The sequence below is a fragment of the Epinephelus moara genome, chromosome 5 (genome assembly GCF_006386435.1).
Source record: "Epinephelus moara isolate mb chromosome 5, YSFRI_EMoa_1.0, whole genome shotgun sequence".
In the NCBI taxonomy this organism is placed as follows: Eukaryota; Metazoa; Chordata; class Actinopteri; order Perciformes; family Serranidae; genus Epinephelus; species Epinephelus moara.
In genome coordinates, this window is record NC_065510.1 from 17,639,535 (window position 1) to 17,663,927 (window position 24,393).

General features: G+C 41.1%; 1 protein-coding gene across 1 annotated transcript; it reads left to right on the forward strand.

Moving 5' to 3' along the window:
* Positions 1-3,196: 3,196 nt before the first annotated feature.
* On the forward strand, positions 3,197-8,386 carry cnga1a (cyclic nucleotide gated channel subunit alpha 1a). The gene is given in 8 exon segments (XM_050044823.1): positions 3,197-3,282; positions 3,393-3,450; positions 3,850-4,001; positions 4,092-4,196; positions 4,534-4,640; positions 6,729-7,339; positions 7,439-8,264; positions 8,301-8,386. Coding segments are annotated over 8 exon segments (2,031 nt in total).
* Positions 8,387-24,393: the final 16,007 nt, after the last annotated feature.

Sequence of the window (24,393 nt, forward strand, 5' to 3'; positions counted from 1 at the left end):
CTGCATGGGATTAGCATAAAGTGGGCATGTCTGCAAAGGGCTAAAACTGTCATGGTATCTAAAATGTACTGGTGAGGAGTCCATTATTTTGCCTTTCCTTTCACTCCTATTGCTGCAAAAACACACAGCACAGCCATTCAAAGCTCTCATAATTTATACTTGTTCCAAAAGGATTCAATATAATATAAAACTTATTGCAATTCCAGAGGTGTTTCCTGTACTGTCATAAAACAGCAAACACCACGTCAGCCAACAGGGAGTGCTACTGAGCCATCGGATTTCTACAGTGCACAGGGGAGGTGGAACTCCAGCTATTAGCATGCAGCGCTCAGCACTGATAGAGGTTCAGATTTAATTTTCTCTCTCATGATTCTTATTCATGTAAAAGGAAGCAGATGCACCTGATCTGAAATCTGTAATACCCGGCACGATCTAATAGGATCAGAGCTGGATATGGCTGAGAGTGCTGACTGAGCAGGAGATGCCTGTGTGTGTGTGTGTGTGTGTGTATGTGTGTGTGTGTGTGTGTGTGTGTGTGTGTGTGTGTGTGTGTGCAGGCAGACTAAATCCTCTGCTGTTCCGCAAATGGTCAGGAAAATGATAGCCTGTCACAGATAACAGAGGAAAAAAAGGGTGTCACCACAAAATGGTCTTCAGTGTTCTGTGTCCTCACTAACAGGTTAACTGAAGGTTGTCCAAACTTCACTTAAACGAAATCTCTTCTCCCACTTGAGTGGCCAAATAGGGAGGATGAGTGAGTTTGCCTCTCCACTTCTCAGCCAACTCTAATCCACAAATCCTTATCAGGGTCACTGAGACTCTGTGACACAATAAGTTAGACTCAATGCTTATAGGTGACACTTGTGCGGCTACATTTTGATATTGTTTTAATAAGCAACTAATGATTCGAACAAGAAATGTGTTGCTGCTGCAAGTGGCCCACTTATAGATCTTAAAAAAGCATACAAAGGATTCAACGGAAAATGGACTCCGCATGACATTAACAGGTGGAAAAGGTGAGTCACATGAAACTGAATGGATTATGATTTCTGCAAACTGTGGTTTCAGGCTTTAGGCTCTTTTTTACACAGCTTTCGACATGCCACACAAACAGTTCTGCAGTATTTTAGCAATGCAATGCAAGTCTAATTTAATCACAGGACTTATGTGGAGCAATAAACATACTGCATAAAATAGTTTGCAAATTTTATTTTCAGTTTTCCTGTATATCACCATTAAATGAGTGAAAATGTGAGCTTATGATTTGATGCACTGTTTTGGAATAGCTGTCTTTCCATTTTGCTCTCCAACTTGAGAAGATTTTTGTCATAGTTGTATGAAGGGTTTTGAGAACACAACACCTTTTGTTGTCATGCAGCTGGGAACACAATGTCACTGTTTAAACTTTTGATTCTAACAATGCATCAAAACCACAGAGACTATTAGACAACCATCTATGGCTGCGTCTTCTGCAGATTTCTGTCTTAACTGTTTGGTCTAAAGTGTCAGAAATGGCCAAAACTCTCCATTACAAGTTCACAGAGACCAAGGTGACATCCTGAAATGTGATTTTGTCTAACCAACAGTATTAACACTGAGAGTATTCATATTTAAGATGATAGTAGCAGTTCCTTTAGTGCTATTTATCAGTCTAGATTATTTTGGTGTGAGCTGCAGAGTGTTGGAGATATCGGCCGTGGAGATGTCTGCCTTCTATCAAATATAATGGAACTAGATGGCACTCAGCTTGTGGTGCTCAAAGTGCTGAAAAAATACCTTTGAAAAACTCGACAGCAATGTCTCTTTCAAGAAATCATGACCTGGTTACTCAAGATAATCCACAGACCTTGTTGTGAGCAGTTTCGTGTGGGAACTATTGTCTTTCTAACTACACCCACCAAGAATATCACCACACAGAAGGGAGAATGCATTCACTGCTTGCTCTCCTAGCACAAACTGAGCTAGCTAACGTTACAGCTCAACTGGGGAGGATGTCATTGATGTTTACATCTTGCGCTGTCACAAACACAAGCCTCTCATCCCAACACATTCTCACTCCATCCTCGTCACATATCAACGTATGGTCATTGACTTTCCACGTCCAGAAACGACGTGCAAGGTACCCTGGGTGCGTCGGTTGTTGACGTTCTGGGACGCCGTGTCAAGTTCAGCCTGTTACATGCATTGTCTTCTTTCAAAATACACTTCCGTTTTCACAGGAAGTTTACCATTTACATACAGTCTCTTTCAAAATAAACGCACTAGAGTGGTACAACACTGCGAATTGATGTTTTTTTGTTTCCTTCCACAACAAATGCACGTGGTTGGGTTCAGGAAAAAGAACGGGATTTGGCTATATAATCTTACGGGACACAAACACCGCTCTCCCAGATGAAAGTCGATGTTTGTTGGACCCATCCACCACCACTGCCTCCTGCCCCACTTGGACTTTCACCACCTTAATTTTCGTTCTCGTCCCAACGCATTTCCCTCTGATGCCGCCGGGTGCTGTTAGATTGAAACGGCGACCAGCTGCTTTTCACGCAAACGTTAAAGGATGCCTTTTATCATTGGCTTCTGACGCTGCAAGCCACTGCCCAAGCATCGGTTTTCGACGACTTCGGAGTGAGACCAAGTTGCTCCTCCATGAGTAGATGCATGCGTCCCTCTGATATGGTTGGTGGGTGTAGTTCGGTAGAAAGAAAATAGTTCCTACGTGAAACTGCTCACAACAAGGTTTGTGGATTATCTTGAGTAACCAGGTCATGATTTCTTGAAAGAGACATTGCTGTCGAGTTTTTCAAATATATTTTTTGGCACCACAAGCTGAGTGCCATCTAGTTCCATTGTATTGGAGAGGCAGACATCTCTGTGGCCGATATCTTACACTCAGCAACTCACACCAAAACAATCAAGATTGATAAATGACACTACAGGTAAGAGGAAATATACGTAGTTTTGATTCAGGTGTGGACTGTCCCTTTAAATGATGAACCAATCATCAAAAATTTTACTGATTAATTTTCTATCTATGGACTAATCATGTAGTCTAATAGTTTAGCCATACCTAATTTGAGGGTCTGTTATCACATTGCTGGGACAAACCAAGAGTATTTAACCTTTAGTCACTTCTCATCATTACACAAAATCTCTTCTTGTGATTTATTTTTGCAGGGTAAACTGCAGATTTGCTGCCATGACCACTTCAACCACCCTCACCGTGCCACCTCACACTATACCACAGCTCTCCACAGACAGTGAAGAGCACAGCGAGGATGACCTGTAAGCAAAAGACATGCTTAACATTATTTAAACAAAAGGGCATGTAAACCATTAATGAGAAAGTAAGTCTGTTAATTAACTGTATGTGTAACATGCTGTGTCTCTTCCAGAAGTGCGCCTGAATTAAATCTTCTCAACATGAATAACAGCAATAACAATGAAGAGTAAGTACGATTATGGAGTCACGAAGAGATAAGTGAAGCCCTTGTAAAACACAGTTCCTCTTTGATCTTTAATAGGCCTTACTAGGCCTATTAAATGTATAAATTAATCCGTTCCCAGGGAGAAGAAGCCAAAAAAAAAGAAAAGAATGAGAAGAAATAGTAATTATGTTATATTACAGACCTTTTAGCAAATGTTGCCTGGAAAGAATATTTGATACTCAGTATTCTCCATTGTACTGATGTGCATTACAGTGAGGAGAAAGAGAAGAAGGAAAAGGAAGAACAGGAGGCAAAGGAAAAAGAAGAGAAGGAAAAGGAAGAAGCAGAGGCAAAGGAAAAAGAGGAGAAGGAAAAGGAAGACACGGAGGCAAGGGAAAAAGAGGAGAAGGAAAAGACGGACGAGGACGAACAGGAGGCAAAGGAAAAAGAGGAGCAAGAGCAGAAGGACAAGGAAGAGCAGGAGGCAAAGGAGAAAGAGGAGAAGGAGAAGAAGGAAAAGGAGGAGAAGGAGAAGAAGGAAAAGGAGGAGAAGGAAAAGAAGGAAAAGGAAGCGAAGTAAGTGTGTCAGTCCGAGCAACTTCCTCAAGACAACTTTTTCACTTTCAGATATTCAATTTACACTTTTTTTTTTCTTCCTTTTCACAGGGCCAAAGAAATTTTTGTCATTAATCCTGCTGGGAATTTGTATTACAACTGGCTGTTCGTCATCACACTACCAGTCATGTACAACTGGACCATGATTATCGCCAGGTGATTTCTGTAAATCACAAATTCCTTTTCAACACTGTAAATCACCTGCAGGTCAAATGGTTTCACGATTCCATTCAGTTCCATTAAATCATATCCTCTACCATATGTAGCTGTTACAAATCACAAGAATATAAGCAGCAGGCTGACTTTGTGTGGAGAAGTAGCCTCATTCTTTCAAAAGCTAACAAGTTCTCTGATTCACTTTGAACACACTGCAATACTGAATGCTATAGTAATCAGCTGCAGCAGTAGCACCATTCGATCTAGTGGGGAGGAGGCTTGACCTTTCATTTACGAAACACACTCATTGCTGGTGGTCTTCCTCTTCTGTGAACAGGGCTTGCTTTGAGGAGCTGCAGTATAACTACCTCATTTACTGGGTTATTCTGGACTACACCTCAGATGTAATCTACCTGGCCGATATGTTCTTCAGGACCAGAACAGGTGAGAGTCTGACCTGAGCCTCCCAATCAAAATCTGTTCAAGGATAAGGCACACTGTTCAATCACATACCCACATGTACACTGATAAAATTATTTGCAGTTACTGTTGTCTCTGCTTCTCATTCTGCACAAAAAGATCCTGTCTTGATTTGTTTTCACTGTAAGTGATGGAGAACAAAAATCCACAGCTCTTGTTGCAAAAATGCTTTCTAGAGCCAAAGAACCAGGTCTGGACATTGTCTGGAGTTTCCCTTTCTCACATGTAGCACACAACAGGAAACTGTCTGAGTCAGAGGCGTTCTCTCTAACACATTCTCACTCTGACCTCGTCACATATCCACATTTGGTCATGGACTGTCCACATCCAGATATGACGTGAAAGGTGTTGGTTTTTGATGATCTGGGATGCCATGTGAAGTTATGCCTGCTACATGCATTGTCTTCTTTCGAAATACACTTCTGTTTTGATAGGAAGTTTACAGTTTACATACAGTCTCTTTCAGAATAAACACACTAAAACCGCAAATTGATGTTTTTTTTGTCTTCAACAACTAATGGTCATGGTTGGGTTTAGGTAACAAAAGCATGTGGTTGGGTTTGGAATTTTACGAGATGCGAAGACTGCTCTCATTGATGAAAGTCGGTGTTTGTTAGACCCATCCACCACCACTCCCTCCCACCCTACTCAGACTTTTGTCGCCTTAACTTTAACGCCTTAGCATTTCACCCTGATGCCACCCAGCACCATTGAACTATGATGGAAACCAGCCACATGTCATGCCAACATTAAAGGACGGCTTTTTTGTCAGTGTCTGACCCTGCAAGTCATTACCCATCACCAGAATTCGGAGTGAGACCTACAGGAAATACTCTGTTTGGTTTAGGTGAGGGGTGGCGGCAGTAAATGATGTGAATAATACAGCAGTCATGTAGTTGGTTTGTTATGTGGTCATAACAACACAGTCTCCTGCCGTTCCTTGAATTTATTGGACAATTTTAACTTCAACCCTTACTGATAGAAGTTCCTGAATCTCGGCATCTCTCTAGTTAGACATTTTTGATTCCATCCGGTTTTGCACAAGCCTCACGAAAGAAGCGTCATCAACATGTGCACTCCACACTCTTCACATATGGGGCTCAAATGGACATTACACAGATTTCGCTTTAGGGAGCTGGCAGGGTAAAGTCCGTTTGGTGTCTGATGCAGCTTATTCGAATGTTTACATTCTCGCATACAGCTCCTTTGGGTAACGTCTAAGCTAATAAGAGGTTTAAGCAGTCTGCCTTAAAGAAATCAAGTGGGCATTTTCCAAGTCACAGTGGTTTTACCACAAACTTCTCTATTTGGAAATATTATACTAAAAAGACTGAAAAGTGTGTTTATGCACGTACAGTATCAAACACTGTGGATCTTGTCCCCCATCACTTACACTGAAACTGCAGAAGGAAGGGATTACTTCACGGTCAGTATGGGCAGGAAGAATGACTACAGCAACCAAGAACTATTTCAATGTACATATGGGCATGTGAGTGTTGTATTACGGTAGACTTGAAAAAATGTGAATCCATCCTTTAAGCATTTTATTAAGCATATTTGTCTGTGTTGGACATATGTTTGATCGTTTTACAAATCTGGATGTCATTGGGTTTATTTTTGGGACACTGATCTACAGAAAATAAAGCTACAATATGAGTACAATCCTTTACAAACTGATCATTATATTGAACACAAAAACACTAAACCTTGTGAGTACTGACATCTCTTTATGATGAGATGAATATCTCATCACTGATGCAGCCAACTGTTCTAAAAGTTGTATAGTAATTTGAAAGGCAGTCATTTCTGTGTAATCAAGGTCTGATTATTCAATTCAATACAACTCAATTCAGACTTTCTTAAGGACATTACCCATGAGGGGTCCATACCACAGTAGAATACGATATAATACAATCATAATAAATAACAGGGATATTGTGATAAAAGAAAGTGTTTTGGATTTGATTCCAACCTTTCTTTGGGCCTTTTACTTTCACTCATGAGGAAAACCTTGTACAGAGTGTCTTTAATTTTTGATCTCTTTGAATGCAGGTTACCTTGAGCAAGGCCTCATGGTGAAAGATAAGCAGCTGCTACTCGATCGCTACATCAGCAGCTTCCAGTTTCGTCTCGATTTCGTCTCCATGCTGCCCACTGACTTCTTCTATTTCTACTTCGGCCTTGACTACCCAGAGATCCGTATCAACAAGCTTCTGAGAATCGGCCGCATGCTGGAGTTCTTCACAAGGACGGAGACTAAAACAAACTACCCCAACATCTTTCGTATCGGAAACTTGATCATGTACATTCTCATTATCATCCACTGGAATGCTTGCTTCTACTTCTCATTCTCAAAATCCATTGGTTTTGGTGCTGACGACTGGGTTTACCCAGCTTTGGATGATCCTGATGAGCCTGCGTTTGGGGAGTTTGGCAGGAAGTATTCGTTTAGCCTCTACTGGTCCACACTGACCCTGACTACCATCGGAGAAACTCCACCGCCAGCCCTTGACTCAGAATTTCTCTTTCATGTGGCTGACTTTTTAGTGGGGGTTTTGATCTTTGCCACCATTGTAGGAAACATCGCCACCATGATCTCCAACATGAACGCTGCCCAAGCTCAGTTTCAGGCCCGGATTGACAACATCAAGCAGTACATGCAGGTACTTGGACCTCTTCTTTTCCACTCAAAAAACTATCCCAAGTATGGGTAAAATAAACTATTCTTTGATTATATGTTGAATGTTTCCTTTCATTCACAGGTCCGAAAGGTCAGCAAGGATCTGGAATTGAGAGTCATCAAGTGGTTTGACTATTTGTGGAATAATGGCAAGGCACAGGATGAAAGAGAGGTGCTGAGGTATCTTCCAGACAAGCTAAAGGCTGAGATCGCCATCCAAGTCCACATGGAGACACTAAGGAAAGTTCGTATCTTTGCGGACTGTGAGGCTGGCCTACTGATTGAGCTGGTGCTCAAGCTGCGGCCACAGGTGTTCAGCCCCGGAGACTATATCTGCAAAAAGGGCGACATTGGCCGTGAGATGTACATCATCAAAGATGGAAATCTTGCAGTTGTTGCTGATGATGGAGTCACACAGTTTGTTGTGTTGAAAAGTGGCAGCTATTTTGGTGAGATCAGTATTCTTAATATTAAAGGCAGTAAAGCAGGCAACCGGCGAACAGCCAACATCCGCAGCATTGGATACTCAGACCTCTTCTGCCTGTCCAAGGATGACCTGATGGAGTCACTGGTGGAGTATCCAGATGCCAAAGGCATGCTCGAGGACAAAGGCCGAGAGATCCTGATGAAAGATAATCTGATAGACTTGGACCCAGCTAACATCAAGCCTGAGGTCAAGGAGCTGGAGGAGAAGGTCAACAAACTGTACGGCTCGATGGAGCTGATGCAGTTCAAGCTGAAGAGAATGCTGGGAAATTACAAGAGTGTTGAAAAGGCCCTGAGACGTCGCATCGCAGATCTGGAGCACCTAACAGGAGAGGAGGTGGAAGACGAGGATGAGGAGGAAGAAGAGGTGAAAAAGGAAGAGATGAAGGTGGAAGAGGAGAAAAAGGAAGAAGAGGAAAAAGGTGAGGAGAAAAAGAAAGATGAAGAAGAAGGTGAAGAGGAAAAGACAGAAGAGGAAAAAGCTGAGGAAGCGAAAGATGAAGAAGGAAAGGGTGAAGAGGTAAAAGAAGAAGAGAAAAAATAAACCCATAGTTTCTGTAAAACACTAAGCACTTTTCTAAGTAGCCACAATAGAATCTTTATCACGAAGGAGTCTCTCTTTCTGGACTTGCTTTTTAATAAACTCAAAGATAATTAAAAACTGCAAAAGACAAAAAAGAGAAACACTAGAGACTGGCTGAAGTATCCACTGGAACTCATTTTAACAAGGTGTTGCCACTGTGTATATATTATCAGATTAAAGACCGTAATTCAATGGACAAATATTGCCAATGAAGATATTAACATTCAACTCAAATAAAATACTGGCTTCCGTTGTCCTATTTATTGTGATTTTCATAACTAGATATGCACAGAGTCTTATGCTACTCCCACCCCTGCAGTATACGCTGCTTCCCACACAAGGATAATAAAGAGCTACTATTTACAGGTAATCACATGGCATACAGTAGCTCTGGGGCTGAAGCTCTCTCTGCATAAAAGGTTTTATCAACCGATAGACAGAAGGCAAGGCTATTTATTTCTATAGCACATCTGTGCAGCGCTACAAGGGTGGCAATTAAAAGTTACAAAGTGCATGAATTAAGAAATAAGACAGGCTCAAAAAAACATTCAAGCATTATTAATCAATAGATATGGTAAAACCAAAGCAAGGACCAATGTTCAATCATAGAGAGCAGTCAACAGTTCAGCTTTAGATTTTGACCATGGTCAGATTTTGACAGTGCCTAAAATCACAGGGAAGGTTGTTATAGATATGTGTCACAAAGACCCAGCAAGTTTTTAGGGGGTTCAGTATTATTTGGCCTTTGCCCGCTATATGATTTGTAGAACAGTAGCAGTGTTTTACAATCAGTTCTCTGACTTACACGTAACCAATGCAGACACTTCAGAATGGGTCTGATATTTCTATATTTCCATATTTTTGGTTGGCACTCACACAATTACATTTTGATATGTTAACAAGACTTTCACAATAGTCTAACCCAGTGGTTTCCAATCGCTTTGGCGGCGACCCTCTAAAACAAAGCAATATCTGCTTGTGACACTTCATCAAAAGTTATGGCCTTTGTGTGGAGCTGAATTGTGAGCAGTTCAACCAAAGAACAAGTTTTCCTTCTCAGATGGCTGTTGGAAATTGTTTTCAGAGGCATGAGGAGGTGAAAGCATCCAGTGTTTCACAAAGGAAATAACAATGGAAAGATGTTATCTGCGGTCTTCTAAAAATTTCATTGGTGCCTGCTGAAGGGTGCTGACCCCTAGGTTTGGAAATACTAGTCTAACTCAGTGGTTCACTCACTCCTTACTTGTCAAATATCGACATGTAGTCAGTGGCCCTCAGCCTCGACACTGAGCAGAGGTATGAGTCCACAAGCTGTATAGAATAATTGACATACCCACTGGTTTATGGACTGCCAATTTGAAGCTTGAAGTTTGGCCTTTCGGCTGTCACCATCTTTTGTTTTTTTGGAGCCAGAAGTATTTGGATGAGAGGACTGAGCTGTGGAGGAGTGGGGAGTGGATCTGACACATAGACTGTGGTGATGCCTCACAGACAGCCTGTCACTCAAGTGGCCTTGCCCTTAAATATGCGCAACCTTAAACCATAACAAAATGTAAATTGGTGAATTATGTAACAGCGCACTCCCTGTACAGCTGTCATGAATAATTAAATTTGCTATAGGGTCCAAATCTGTTTCTTGTACCAGGCTGTAAACATGTTTATTCCTGCTGTAAAGTTGGGCATTTTAACACAGGGGTCTATGTGGATTGACTCGCTTCTGGAGCCAGCCTCAAGTGGCCATTCGAGAAACTGCAACCCCAGAGGTTGCTCCTTATATCAGACACACCGAGCGACTGCATTTTTTAATGTGACTGCCATATAATAAAGAGCAATAAAGTCTACATAGGGCGAATGAAAAAGGAGGTGGATGGGTCAAACTTTCCAGACTTTCACCCAGGAGTCTGCTGTTTGTGTCCGTTGTGAAACCAAAAGTCAGTTGAGTTTTAAATAACAATGTAGTGTACTAGTATGTGTAGCATACTATGCTAAAGATGTATGTGACGTGGCATAGGTGACGTATGTTACATTAGGTCTGTAACAAGTGTACTTACTTAAAGCCAAACCATTATGTTTTTTTCTAAACCTAACCACATGCTTTTGTCACCCAGACTTAAGGAAGTAAACCTAAAAGTGAAGTTTTGTACCTACATTTTTAGTTTATTTTAAAAACAGATGGATGCAGTTAACCAGCGGAAACTATATTTTTCTTGTGGAAACAAAACCTTATTTGAAAATGCAATAAGCGTAAATTCACACACCATCTGTGACCATTGAAGACTTGCTGGTATTTGACGAGTTGGGAGTGAGCATGTGTTTTGGAGTCAGGACTATGAGAGATTGTAAGATGATTAATGGGAGAGAAAAGCCAAAACAACAAAAAAGGAGAGTTGTTATATAAAAAAAATGTTGTTCCCATATTTTTGACTCAACTATTTAATGTTTACACTTTTAAGAAATAATAGATAATTTCACCTCAAAAGCCTCAGACAGTTATTTGAGTGAAACCATCTGAGAGAACGAGAGGGGAAATCACTCTTTGTTGGAACTGCGAACAACTCACCTGAAATGTGACGAGAAGCTTCAACTAGACAGCCTGCTTTCTAGTTTTGAGCCACAGTGCTTCAAAGCCATGAAATAAAACATCTGATTTCTTAAACTTAACAGTGTTTCTACTTCAAGGCAGAAGCTTTCATTCAGTGGAGAGGCAGAAAAACCTACACATGTTGAAGATTATCAATCAAATGCGTGTATGAGCGTTTTGCGGGTAGGCGTTTCACGGTGCTCTACATCACTGAACATGTTTGATTTGATTCTGCTCAGTAAAAACGCAAAGAAAAAAAAAACAATTTTCACATCAAAGGCTCACAAATCTTCCTCACTTGTCAGTGCTTTTTATGTACACACATCACCACCACTCGTCACCTGTGAACAGAACTGAGCTGCTTTCACTCAAAGCCTGCAGATGTCTGACGGAACAAAAATAAGCACCACATAACAGTGTGAGAGCAGCTAAGCATGTGACTATTGATCGTCTTTGTGCTGGTCTCTCAGCGCTGATGACTAGATGGCACCAGCACAGAGTCACATTCACAAGCTCTAATGCATTAATCAAATCGCTGATAAAGCCCAACAAAGAAGAAAAGCAACCAATTTGCGATATCTGGCACACCTGAATGAGTCAGATTTGCTGGTGATTCGTTGCCATTCCTGGAGGAGCTGCGTGCGTCACCCTGCCTACTCCTGTTATTTCCTCTGACTATATGATTGTGTGATGCATTGTGGGAGAAGCACGATGTCTTTGTCTTCATTAATTAAGTGGCAGCAGATGGTTTGTTATACTGTACTGCACATATAGCACTTAAGCAATTAAGGAACAGCGCCTTTCTATTCTTATCTATTCTGAAATGTTTCTCACCTTTTTTCCGAGTCACAAAACTTAACTGAACAAACTTGACATAAATCATTCGTTTCAGTCTGATGAATGCCATCTGTTCATCATCAGTGAAAGTAACGGCCATATATTTGACATATAATGGATCCTGTTCTTTTACATTTGTGGGTAGTTTCATTCACAAAAAAATACCAATGAGTAAAAATAAGAGTTAAGAGTAATAGTTAAGAGCTTCAAGTCCTGCTTTTACAAATCAGCAAACAATTATATTAGTAGTGGTAAAAGAGGACCCAAAACTACACTAAACTAATTTAATTGCAACACTTTTGTTTTTGCTCCCATTTTTTACAGGTTTAAGTTGGAGATCTACAACTTCTTTTATGCTCACGAAAGACTCTGAAATTCTGGTCCCAGATTTGTTAAAATCCATGTAAGTGAGCATGTCTCCTTTTGTCAAGATAACATCTTGCATATCACATTTTAGAGTGGCTCTTTATTGTGACATTCCCAAAGCACACCTGTGCAGTAATGACGCATCAGCATCTTGATCCACACCTGTCAGGTGGATGGATTATCTTTGAAAAGCAGAAGTGTTCACTAACACCTATTTTAACAAATTTGCAACCTAAATCAAAAAGAAATAAGTCTTTTATGTGCATGAAAAAAGTCTGAGATTGATATCTTTAACCTGTGAAAAATGGGAGCAAAAACAAAAGTGTTGCTTTTACATTTTTGTTCAGCGAATTTGTTTGCCATGGCATCTGCAGTGATGTGGGCACTGTGCCAGACTTTCGTGGTGAACAGAGAGCTGAGCTAGAAGGCAAAGCTTTCAATTTACTGTTCCATCAATGTCCCAACTCAAACCTATGGCCATGAGCTCTGGGTAGTGACTGAAAAAATGAGACTGCAGATACAAGTGGCCGAAATGAGTTTTCCCGTTAGACGTGTTCCAGGCACGTCCAACTGGTAGGAGGCCCCGGGGCAGACCCAGAACATGCTGGAGGGATTGCATATCTCGTCCGGCCTTGGAACGCCTTGGGGTCCCCCAGGAGGAGCTGGAAAGCGTTGCTGGGGAGAGATACGTCTGAAATACCTACTGGCTTCGGGTAAGCGGTTGAAAATGGATGGATGGATGGATGGATGGATGCATGTGTTTGCTGTGACAGGCATAAAGAGTCATGAAGTTAGCATGTATGTTGATACGAAGTGTCACTACATTTCATTTCTTATACATTTTAAAATGTGGAGATCAATTTCCCATCAACAGGTCTGATGCTTTAAATCCTTTGCTTCTATCAGGAACTGCACGGCACACTCTGCATTGTATAAATATTAATGCCACATACACTATATTGTCATGAACTCAATTTTGATAGCCAATGAAAATGCCTTGGCAGACTGAGTGCAGTGAAGTGATGGAGCGCATGTCATTTATCCTGGGGAAATTGCTGCCTAAAAAGCTGATTTCCCAGTGGAGACATTTCCGTGTGGGATTCAAAGCCTGAGGGTATTCACTGTATTGACTAGAAGAGAGGAAGGAAAAAAGAAAAGCAGACTTATTTTACATTAAAGGCATTCATTAAATACATGTAACCGAGCAGTAAAGCTGTTTAGCTGTGTTAGCGTGCACTACATTCTCAGTGAAACTCAAATGAATGGCCAAAATGCAAATTATCCACATATCTGATCACTAGTAGTGAATTATTTGGAAGATGTGAATTATGTCAGTCTCAGCTCCTGTAAACAGCATATTTGTCTTAAAGGACAAGGCTGGTTTTATTCCTTTTCCCTAGTGTGCATCGTCCATCTGTTAATACTTTCTATCTCTCAGCCCCAAAACCACTCATTCCTGCTGAAGATGTAAAGCTTTAAAATGTGTTTCTATTGTCCAGCCTACTTTAATTTTTAATGAATACGTTTCTTAAGTAGCTGGGTGCAGTACATTTTTAGAAAGCGTTTCTCACACAGAGGGGAATAGCGAGTTTTTTCAAACCTTTTTAAGCTTTAGATGAATACACATTTGGCACTCTAAATGGTATTTACAACTGCAAGACAGTGTCTCGTATGTGGGATTGACTCAAATTGATTACAGGGCGTGTTTACAACATAATAAAGAAACATTACACCCAGTGCAACAGTGTGTCTCATTTATGTGTTTTTAATAGTTTTTGGACATCAGTGGAAGAACCAATTAGGCTATATCAGGCTTTGTCTGTAGAAACAGTACTAGTTCAACACATTCTCACTCCGACTGCATCACAAATCGACGTCTAGTCATGGACTTTACACATCGAGATATGACATACAAGGTACCCTGGGTACGTTGGTTGCTGACATTCTGGGACGCCGTGCTAACTTCATCCTGTTACATGCCTTCCTTCGACAACAGTGGTTATGTTTAGCCAACACATGCACGTGGTTGGGTTTAGGCAACTAAAACACGCAGTTGGGTTGGGTTTGTCTTTATAATCGTACGAGACAGATGAAAGTCAGTGGTTGTTGGACCCATCCACCACCCCTCGCCTGCTAAACTTTTATTGTTGTCCCGCCATTCTCCCCCGTTGCCACCAGGCGCTGTTAAGCGCGTAAGACTGGGTGGACTAGTTAGGATAAATTGATTGTTGGTATCATCACCGTTATGCTTTCAAGAAGTCTTTCACCGCTGGAAAGATGGTCTTTTCATAAAACTACATTGGCTGTATATGCAGTAGAAAGATGCAAATGAAGTAATTTTGAAATTGGTGCTATATATCCAGACAAACAGATGAAAAGGGCTGTGGCATTTGCTTTTGCTCAAGAGGTAGAAAACCTACAACTACCAGAATGCACTGTGTCGCACTAGACCAATAAATGCTCCCACTGGTGGGTGACATAATGCGAGTTTGTCCGTTTTTCCACAGGAAACAATATGGCGGCCAGCTTGTAACAATCTATCACAAATTACAGCTAAATAGTAAGCTAAATTATGTTTCTAAAAAAATTAAGGCAAGAAGAAGGCAATGCAACAAAATCTTGGTTTATATTTTAACAACACTGCTTAGTTTGATCTGAGTATTTTCAGCCTACATTTTTCCAAACAGTAAGGCGCCTGCTATTTGTTCACAAATTTCTCATATTACAGCCAAATAGTGCACTAAAATGTGGTCCCAAAAACACTTTGGGTGAGTAATAGGCAATACAGTTACAGAATCTTTGTTTGTAATTGACCAGCACTGCCTAGTTACCCACAATCAGCAAACTATCCCTTTAAATATTTCAGGGTCGGTTGTTAGACTGATTGGAAAAAACATATCGACACACACAGAGGCATACTAACACAAGAGAATACACGGTTGAAGCTCAGCCACTTCTGCCTTATCTTTTCTGGTGTGAAGAGGTTTTTCCTCTGCTCTCCAAGGGAGTGTCAGCAGAGAACCAGGGGCATAAATATCAGACCGGAGGAAGAGCAGATGCAGTCGAGTTCTCCTGCATCTCCCTTCCCTGATCGATCAGCTCCAGCATCTCCCACATAAGAGCTTTAACCCCGTTCTTCAAGCCCCTTCTCTCCTTATATAGGGAGCCTGGTTTTTGCAAATGCGTGCCTATAGGTTCCATATACCTGGTGTACAGAGTATCTGTGCAGGGTACCAAGACCATTTATATCAGCTGTCAGCATTTTCTAATTTCCACTGCTGTCCTCCCAGTCTGCCACCATTTGTCAAAATTCAGACAGGCACTCCATGTCTGAAGAAATATTAGAAACAAACAACTAAAACATGGGAAAATAATAAAACATTTTTAAGTGGCAGACAAGGTAGAAGATATCCTCGACACCCAGACACCAATCACAGTGTAACAGACGATGACTCATTGATGATATTAAAGATGCAAATGTATTAACAAGCATAACAAGAGAGGTTTTTCTTGTTTGTTTGGTTTTTTGATATATTCAAATTCTACTTGGGGATGCTGTCGAGCAGCCATCACTTAAGCTTTGCCTTGAAGGTAGGAAAGTTTGGTACCTCCCCTCCTTAATAAAAGGAGGCAGTTTAGCCTATTTCATTCAACTCATGGCACCAGTAAACAGAGATGAATCTCTACTTGTCTTACTTTGATCTGTGACGAATCAAGTTTACTTCACCAGCATATTTATTTTGCCATTACCACAAGCATTCCCTAACCTTAACTAAGCTGCAGTTTAAATAAGTTTTTCAACAAGAAAACATCTGAAAAACTTTGGCACTAAACGTACTTTGGGTTTTGCAGAATCATCAAATATAAATGCTCATGTCTGGCGACTGGCTTGAATTTTACATGCAAAACAAATTGTGAAATGATATTCTTTTTATTAAGATATACAGTGCAGATTACATTATTTTACTAAGATTTATTGGAATGACATGCATCAGTAATTAAATGGCAACTACATATGTTATATGTTGTGTTTCTTTTCCTAGTTTTATTTGGAAACTAGCTTGCACATTTTACCTGAAGTGTTATTAATCTGAACTGGTGAAATAATACCCCGTAAGACAGTGAAGTAACATGTTTGTTGTCAGGTTTTGTTGTACCCACTTCCCAAAAGTACATTTTAAAGTGTTATAGTTCGAATGACCCAACAGTATATGCAATTGTTTTATAATATCTCACCCTCAAACTGCTGCAACATTAAAATACTGCTGCTAAGTTACTGAATCAGTAATAATTAACCAGTAACAATATTTACTGTAAGCCTGTCTGTTGCTAAAGGAAAGTTTGGAATACAGGAGTTAAATTTGTGTTTTTCTTTTTCATTGTGATATCACTGAAGGTTCAGTCTGAATACTTCTTCCACCGCCGTCTATCCCGTATAGGACACTAAGATGCTGAGGCACTTATTGCCCTTTTGGGACCTCATTAGAGAAACTTCCTCAGCCTGATATCCTGTCGTATCTCAGTTAAGGATGGCATTTAGGATTTTCGTAATTACAGGAAAGTGTTTTCTAATTGAATTGAGGGGAAAAAAATCCTATCTTTTAGGATAGGAATGTACTGTACTTATTACAGAGCCAACTAACTCAGAGATATCCTTTATTAGGAATCCTAATAAACGGCGTCCTAAATTTAACTGCCAAAAATGGCACCACCTGTTGTGGCAGTTCTTAACCTAGGATCCAAATGCAAACACAACCAGGAAACGGGGAATGGTTACAGGCGGTTTATTGTAATTTGAAGAAGTGGAGCTGCAGGCTTGCATAAAATGATGGCTGAGGTGGGCAGGGAATGGCGAAGCAGAGCAGGCTGATTAGCTGAAGGCAGAGCAGTCCGTATCCAGAGGCAGAAGACGAGAACAAGGCTGGACGTGGCAGGTTACGGTTGAGGCTGGTGTGGTGAACCTGAGGCACAGAGCAGAGTGTCAAAAAACTTGAAGTTGGCCCAGATATCTGTGCCACAGAGGACACTGAACGATCTGGAACAGTCTGGATGTCTGAGCTGGGGTTTTATGCTGCAGTGGATTGACTGTAGATGTGGTTTAGGTGTGCAAGTTCAGCAGCTGCTGGCATTCAGGAGAACTGGGAAAGCCACAAGGCCACGCCCAGCAAACACACTGAGACAAACTCAAAACAAACATTTGGAAGGGGAAACAAGAAACACAAAGCTGAAACCCTAACACCAACACTATCATTAAGTCTGTATGGCAATGACATTTAAGATGGGGAACAACATGAACAACCAAATATAGTGATTGAAAGGCTACTTAAACTACATCATGACCCTTTGAATTTCCCGGACCTTGTGGTAATGGGTGTACATTAGCTGCCAAGATGATAGATTTTGAATGAAATATGTTTATGTCTGGCTCTGAAGAGGCCGACCAGGGCACATCGTGATCTGCCAAGAATCACTTTATTTATTTTTTGCTAAAGGTGACGTCCATACTGAGGTTGCAGGTCTGTCTTTAACATTACAGCTAAGCTAGCTAGCCCGTAACTAGTGAGATCCATTGATATTATGGTTGCCAGCTGAAAATATTGGCATTATATGTCTCTGCAAACCATGAGGATGTTAAATTTATACCTTTCCTACGTATAATATCAACGTTTCTCAAGTGACGTGATATAAGCCTAATGTAAGCTGACTTTGCCATCTGGAGATGGAGGGGATGGTGGATGGTGGATGATGGATGGTGTCACCTAGGTGAGACGGTTACCGAGTTGCAGCCTACCATTCGAACAACAAAATCGTTTTTGTTTTTTAGGCTTCAAACATGGGTGTTTCCCAGCAACCTGTTGGTGGTTTTCTACCAGCTTTTGGGCTCCAAACATTGTTGTTTGGGAGCAGATAATGCCACAAGTGATTTTTTTAAACCAAGAAGTCACTGCTTTTCCAGAGGGGATTGTGCCTCCAAAACTGGGTACTTCAAGGGACATTGTGTAACATTTTCAGTTGTTTATTGGCAAAAAATCGATGTCTGCATTCATAAATATGTCATCATTGGTGTATTATTACCTCCACCAATAATCTGACTTATTCTCGTAAAAGGAGAATTTTGGATTTGTTTGTAAATTGGGTGGGTAAGACATCTGGGGGGTTCCATAACATTTCGCCATCTTGAAAATACATATAGCTATATGACGTATATATATATACGTCATATAGCATAGCCCCGCCCTCTGTGTGTTCGTTGAGAGCCAGGCCAGCGCTGCGTGACTGAGAAGCCGAAGGAGAGGAGCAATACTACCCCGGCACTACTGCAGCATAACAAAGTCCCACTCTTTGAGCATAATGCTCGTCGCCAAGAAAGCACAAAAGGTAATCAAAAAGGCAACGAGACTGGCGAATTTAAAAAAACGAGGGTCAACATCGGGGTAGCCTTTCTCAGGTGGAAAGAGCTGCTGAAGGAGAAAGGTAATGCAATCACAGGCGAGGAGAGGGATGAGGAGTGTGAGGTTGAGCCACTTGTCAGTCGTCAAAAGACAAGACGTGATTGGTTTGTTTCGATTTACGCCTGCCCCAACAGTCCTACGTTGTAAACACAGCCAGCATAGTGAGGAGGGGGTTCGTCAACTCGCGTCATGTGTGGCTGTGTAGGAGTCTGAGCGGCTACCATTGTTGCAATACGCGTCTGAAACAGTGAGGCGCTAGAGTGCACTATCCGTTTGAATGCAATATATGATTTAGAGGGGAGAAATTCCTACACACTGTGGCTTTAAAGCCAAAACATGATATTTTCCAAACCACAACCAAGTGGGTTTTGTGCCTAGATATAACCACGTTAACCACAGCATTTCTGAAACATTAAGTTTCAATGTATCTACTACATAATAACATGTAAATGTGACACATCCATGGTTTGCAGAAACATGATGCTGACATTCCTGTGGCGGTTTGGTTGGGACGAGTGCCAACTGAAGAATCAAATTGTAAGTTATCATTACAAATTCCTAAGATAGGAGGTCTTAGACAGGACAGGACACAGCCATGAGTTTAAGGATTGCCCCTGTAATAGGAAGAGTTAACATATGACAAACAGTTGGGGTGTTTCCCTGTAACGATGCCCCTGGTCCTAAAAACCCAGAGCAACAATCAGTTCATGAAGAACTCACTCCTGACACTCATTTAATGGAGCAGTATCGACAAAATCTGCCAATACCCTGCCGAGCTTTCTCCCCCAGCTCCCATGGGTCATAAAACACTAATGCTGCATGTGGGGAATGTGAAAGTATGACTGTGGTGAAAGTGACGTCCGCTGATTGAAGCAGGGGGGACAGACTTGGAGAAACGTTGCATTGAAAGAAGGAAGGAGAGCCACTCCACTTTCTCCAATTAGCACTGATATGCTAACATTTATGCATAAAACATATCTTGTCATTATCATTAGGATCATTGTCAGGAGCAAGAGTGCTTCATTCTTACCAGAGTAGCAGTTGATATTCACAATTATTTACAGTGCCTTAAGCTTTCTTATGGCTCCACATGACAGTTAGTCTCCAGTCCTCTTCTGCTTGCTCATGCAGGTGGCGTAGAGCATCTGCATGTAGAATACTTTAACACAAAACTGTCTGGACCCTGTGATAAAAGGTTTTAGTAGCAAAGACATGCCCTCTGATAGCCTCTAATGGATTAGTGTGTGACACAGCCTGTTGGTGGTCAATAGACACACGGTCTACACAAAAAAAAATTAGAGGACAATAACCTACAAAGTAAAGCTTTCACATGGTATTCTTGTCAGGAACGTGATGTTCAGTTGTTAATGTCTGAGGTCAGGACTAATCAAGGAATATTTGGAGAGCAATGCTCTTTCATTAGCAAATGAATTGCTGTCCCTGGGTACATTTTGAATTGATCAAAGCAAATAGCCCCGAGCCCTGAGTTCTGACACACCACAGAGGCAGCTGTGAAAAGAGCTGACGACAATGCTGCAGCTGAAGCTATATGTAACCGTTGCCCTGATATTTTCACAAGGATGTGCACTGGAAGACGTGCAAAAATGACATTTCATGTCAAAAAGATGTAATTACCAAACGACAATGAAGTCTGTACATGCGCGTAACAAAGCCTCCGCCAGACAATGAGCCTACAGCACCTCATTAAGCAGCCAGTCTCTAAATGATCAGAGGAGAGAACAGACAGGGGTCAAGACTGGACTCTGTGGAAATATGCCTCACATGCAAATGAAGCATTTTTTAACCTCGTCTTTTATCTTGGTTGCCACGTTCTTTGACAGCTGTAACTGTAAATTAGATGCCGCTTAAAGAACATGTACACTATGCGCCTAATGGGACCCAGTGGTGCTTTGGTGTCATGTGCTTGAAGACTGAAGTTTTGCTTTTTGGCCTCAAAGTTGAAGCATCGTGCTCTTTTCTCCCTTTTCAAACAGCTCATTGCAGGAGCGCCCTTTTAGTCGTGTGTTAGGATGCGTCAATACAACCACAGCGTCCTTGATTTAATTCTGGCAAGGGACTTTAGCTGTGTTGTCATTCCCCTCACTCTTCCCATGTTTGCAGTCTGCCAATAAAGACTGAAAATGATTGAATTAATTTCTTCAAAGCATTAATGTGGAACTATTTTTCAACCTAGACCCTATTTTTGCATGATTTTGTGTCCATATTTCCCACTGAGGAAAAACCCACTAACACCCACCAACATCTGGCTTTTGTATTTAATGGGAAACGTTACAAGTGGCTTTCACTCCCTGGCAGGCCAGCTGTTGGGAAATATGTGCTGGGGGACAGCACTTTTCAAAGTGGGGGTCAAATGACTACACATATCACGATGCAAAATTTCATACTTCCTGCAATTATTATCCAATTAATCATATTTTCATGTGTATTTTCTATTTTTTGGCTAAAACAGTGCCCTCCAAAGAATGATTTGAGAGAAGTAAAATCAAACATTGACTGAAGAAATTACTGCAAGGTGTTATTACATCATAACATCTAATCATGACTGAAAAAATACCACCTTAATCAAATATTGGTCAAATTGGGCACAGAACTGAAATAGTGTAAAGACCATATGGCTGTCAATTGTCAGTTTTTCAGTCATACGTAATTTATGTAATTGCAAGACTATTAAGGAACCCCAGTATGCAGGAATAATTTTGCAAAAATAGCAATGTTCCATTTTCCCTCGCCAAAATTTACTGTAACTTTGGAGCGTTATTTGACCCCCTTTCCGACATGGTTGGTACCAGATGCCTCGGGTCCTCTAGTTTAATATAATATCTTCACTGTAGCCCGATACTGCAGGTTCTATTTGCCAAAAATTAGTCTGCCTCACTTCTCACCTTCATCTCTGCCTATAATACCTGCTGCTTCTTCACACTTCTTTTGCCAGACTTTTGGCCTTTGCCTCTCTGCTCCTTTCATTTTCTTGTTCTGTCTATACCCTGACTTTTCTTTTATGAGTCCCTGAGTTTTGGTGAGGCATCTTGACTCAGACTGCAGTTCACCTCACATGTTGACATTAGTGGGCTTATGCGTTCTCTGCAGTGCCGCTGTCAGATGGACCGTACCACTTCACAATACCTGTGAGGGATGGCGGGAGTATCAGATGGCACACTGAAATGTATTGTCAGTGATTTAAGTCAGTAAGTAAATTGTTGTACTTGACCCAATTTTAAAGGTCAAGCATAGACCTTTTCATGGGGCGTTGGGCCTGGGTCATCTGGACCAGTACTGCTCCCTGGACAAATGACTCTCGCCTAGTCATGGGTACTTATCAGCTTCAGCTCGGATCAGCTTAGATTTGAAGTGATGAAAATATGACATCTGGGGGAAAACACTCATTTTAGCCCTTTTGCCGATGCAGTGCAAGACAGGCCACCATGAAATAGCATCTGTTTCCATCCAAGCAGTGCTTAAAGGGATAGTGCACCCAAAAATGAAATTCAGCCATTATCTACTCACCATCATGCCGAGGGAGGCTCTGGTGAAGTTTTAGAGTCCTCACATCCCTTGCGGAGATCGGCGGGGGGAGCGGCTAGCACACATAATGGCTGACGGCGCCCCAGACTAACATCCAAGAACACAAAATTGAAACCACAAAGTATCTCCAACATGCTCATCTGTAGTGATCCAAGTGTCCTGAAGCCAAGTTGTTTCGAAAAACGTCATATGAACTCTGATTTTAGACACATCAAGGGATGTGAGGACTCTAAAACTTCACCAGAGCCTCCCTCAGCATGAGGGTGAGTAGATAATGGCTGAATTTTTGGGTGCACTATCCCTTTAAACATAAATCCAAATTAATCAGCACCGTATTTGAGAAAGAGACTGAAAAAGTAAGATATTAAAAAACAGAAGGGACCAATATAACATTTTCATTGGCCACCATGCTGCTTTCTACTGAATACTAACTTGTTTTCCAGCCCGTTTGTGGTGTTGAACGTGAAAACACCGGGGGAAAAAAACACAGAAAGCCATACTTGTCGACTGCAGAGCGCCATACACTCAATTACACACTAATTTCGGTGAGAAAAGGGTAAAAGTGACTCGTGGGAACAACAATTATTGAAAATGGACCAGTATTGAGTCAGAGGGCTGTAACCTGCAGCAGTCAAATAGGCTACGATGTAAACATTTGAGGCAGGTGTCAATTTACGTCTAATAAAATGTTTGTTTTTGCCACTAACAGGCTCAGATTGTTATTATGAGTGTCTTACAACATTGTTTAACATAGTTAATGAGGTCAAGGTTAACTAGAGCACATTTTGCCCCTTCTCTGTTCATTTTAAGACATATCTATGCTGTTGAGATGCTTTAAATTCAGATTATATTCAATTTGACGGAGCGACAGTGCCCCCTGCTGTCAAAACCCAGTATCGGCGTGAAGAAGTAACGAGCGGAGGATTGTGGGTAATTTTCAGAGCTACGGAGGATTTCCAAGAGGTACTTCCTTGTTATTTGTGGACAAATATGAAGTTAACTTACTCAAAAAGCACATTTAAGTTAAGCTGACTGTATCTGTTTGTATGTTAATTGTTTGTCATTAAGTTCGCCATGTTTTAATTAAGTTAAATATTCGTTTTTATTATTTTTGCCGATAGTAAACTATGTGTACGCTGTTAGCTAACATTAGCATGATGCTATCTTTCCAGATAGAGCACGACGTCACTTAACACAGTTGTCCCTTGCTGTTTATCCCAGGTACGTTTTCACTGTAGCTCCATTTAATGTTGTTGCTGTTTTTTAATGGTTGGTTTCCCCCTGGTGTTTTTAAATGCAGTGTTGGAATACGAATGTTTTTGTAGAAGTGAAATACACAAAAAAACAGGTATGTTTTGTTGTTTTGTATGTTGTAATTTCGAGAGAGAGGGAGGCAGCATTCACCATTTTATTTGCCGAAATTTATAATCCACTATCCACTTTTATTGTATTATTTGTGTTGGAGCCACAATAACATTCTTTGTATTTGTTTTGATTCATGTTTAACTAATAGTGACCACATGTAAATAGATGCAGCTTTGTTGTTTGTACACAGGGTGGCGCACTAGAACAGGTAATGTAGGTAATACAGGTGGAGGTGCAGGTGATGAGCAACAGGTGTGTGACAGGATAAGCAAACAGTTTCATGACCGTGAAGTGTGGCAGCATGAGTAGTTCATAGCATGGAAACTAAACTTGGACACTTAACTATTAAATGGACAGTAAACCTGTGGTTGACTTGAAACTGCTAAGTGGAAACTTACCTGAGATTAACATACAGAGTTTTACCTGTGAGAGTTGAGCACGTGTTAAAATAGATAGGTCATCGCACTCAAAGAAACCGGATGATGAAGTGGACATTGGTTTGTTGTTGCCCATAACACGCATCCGGAAAGTTCTCCCCGTTCACCCCTCAAAGCCTTAAATGTTACGTTTTTTATTGACGGTGATTTTCCATGAGATAGTGCACGAGCGGGGTGTCCACACGAGATCACTTAACACTGTTGTCCTTTGCTATGTATCCCAGACTTACAACTGGTTTTCCATGAGGTGAATAAACCTGGCTATTACCACCATCCTCCAGCTCCAAGTTGTTCATTAGAGCAGAAGACGTCACACACAGGTTACCATTACATAAAGAACCCTACAGTGAACTGAAATGTTTTTCTGTACCTGTTTTGCATCCAAGT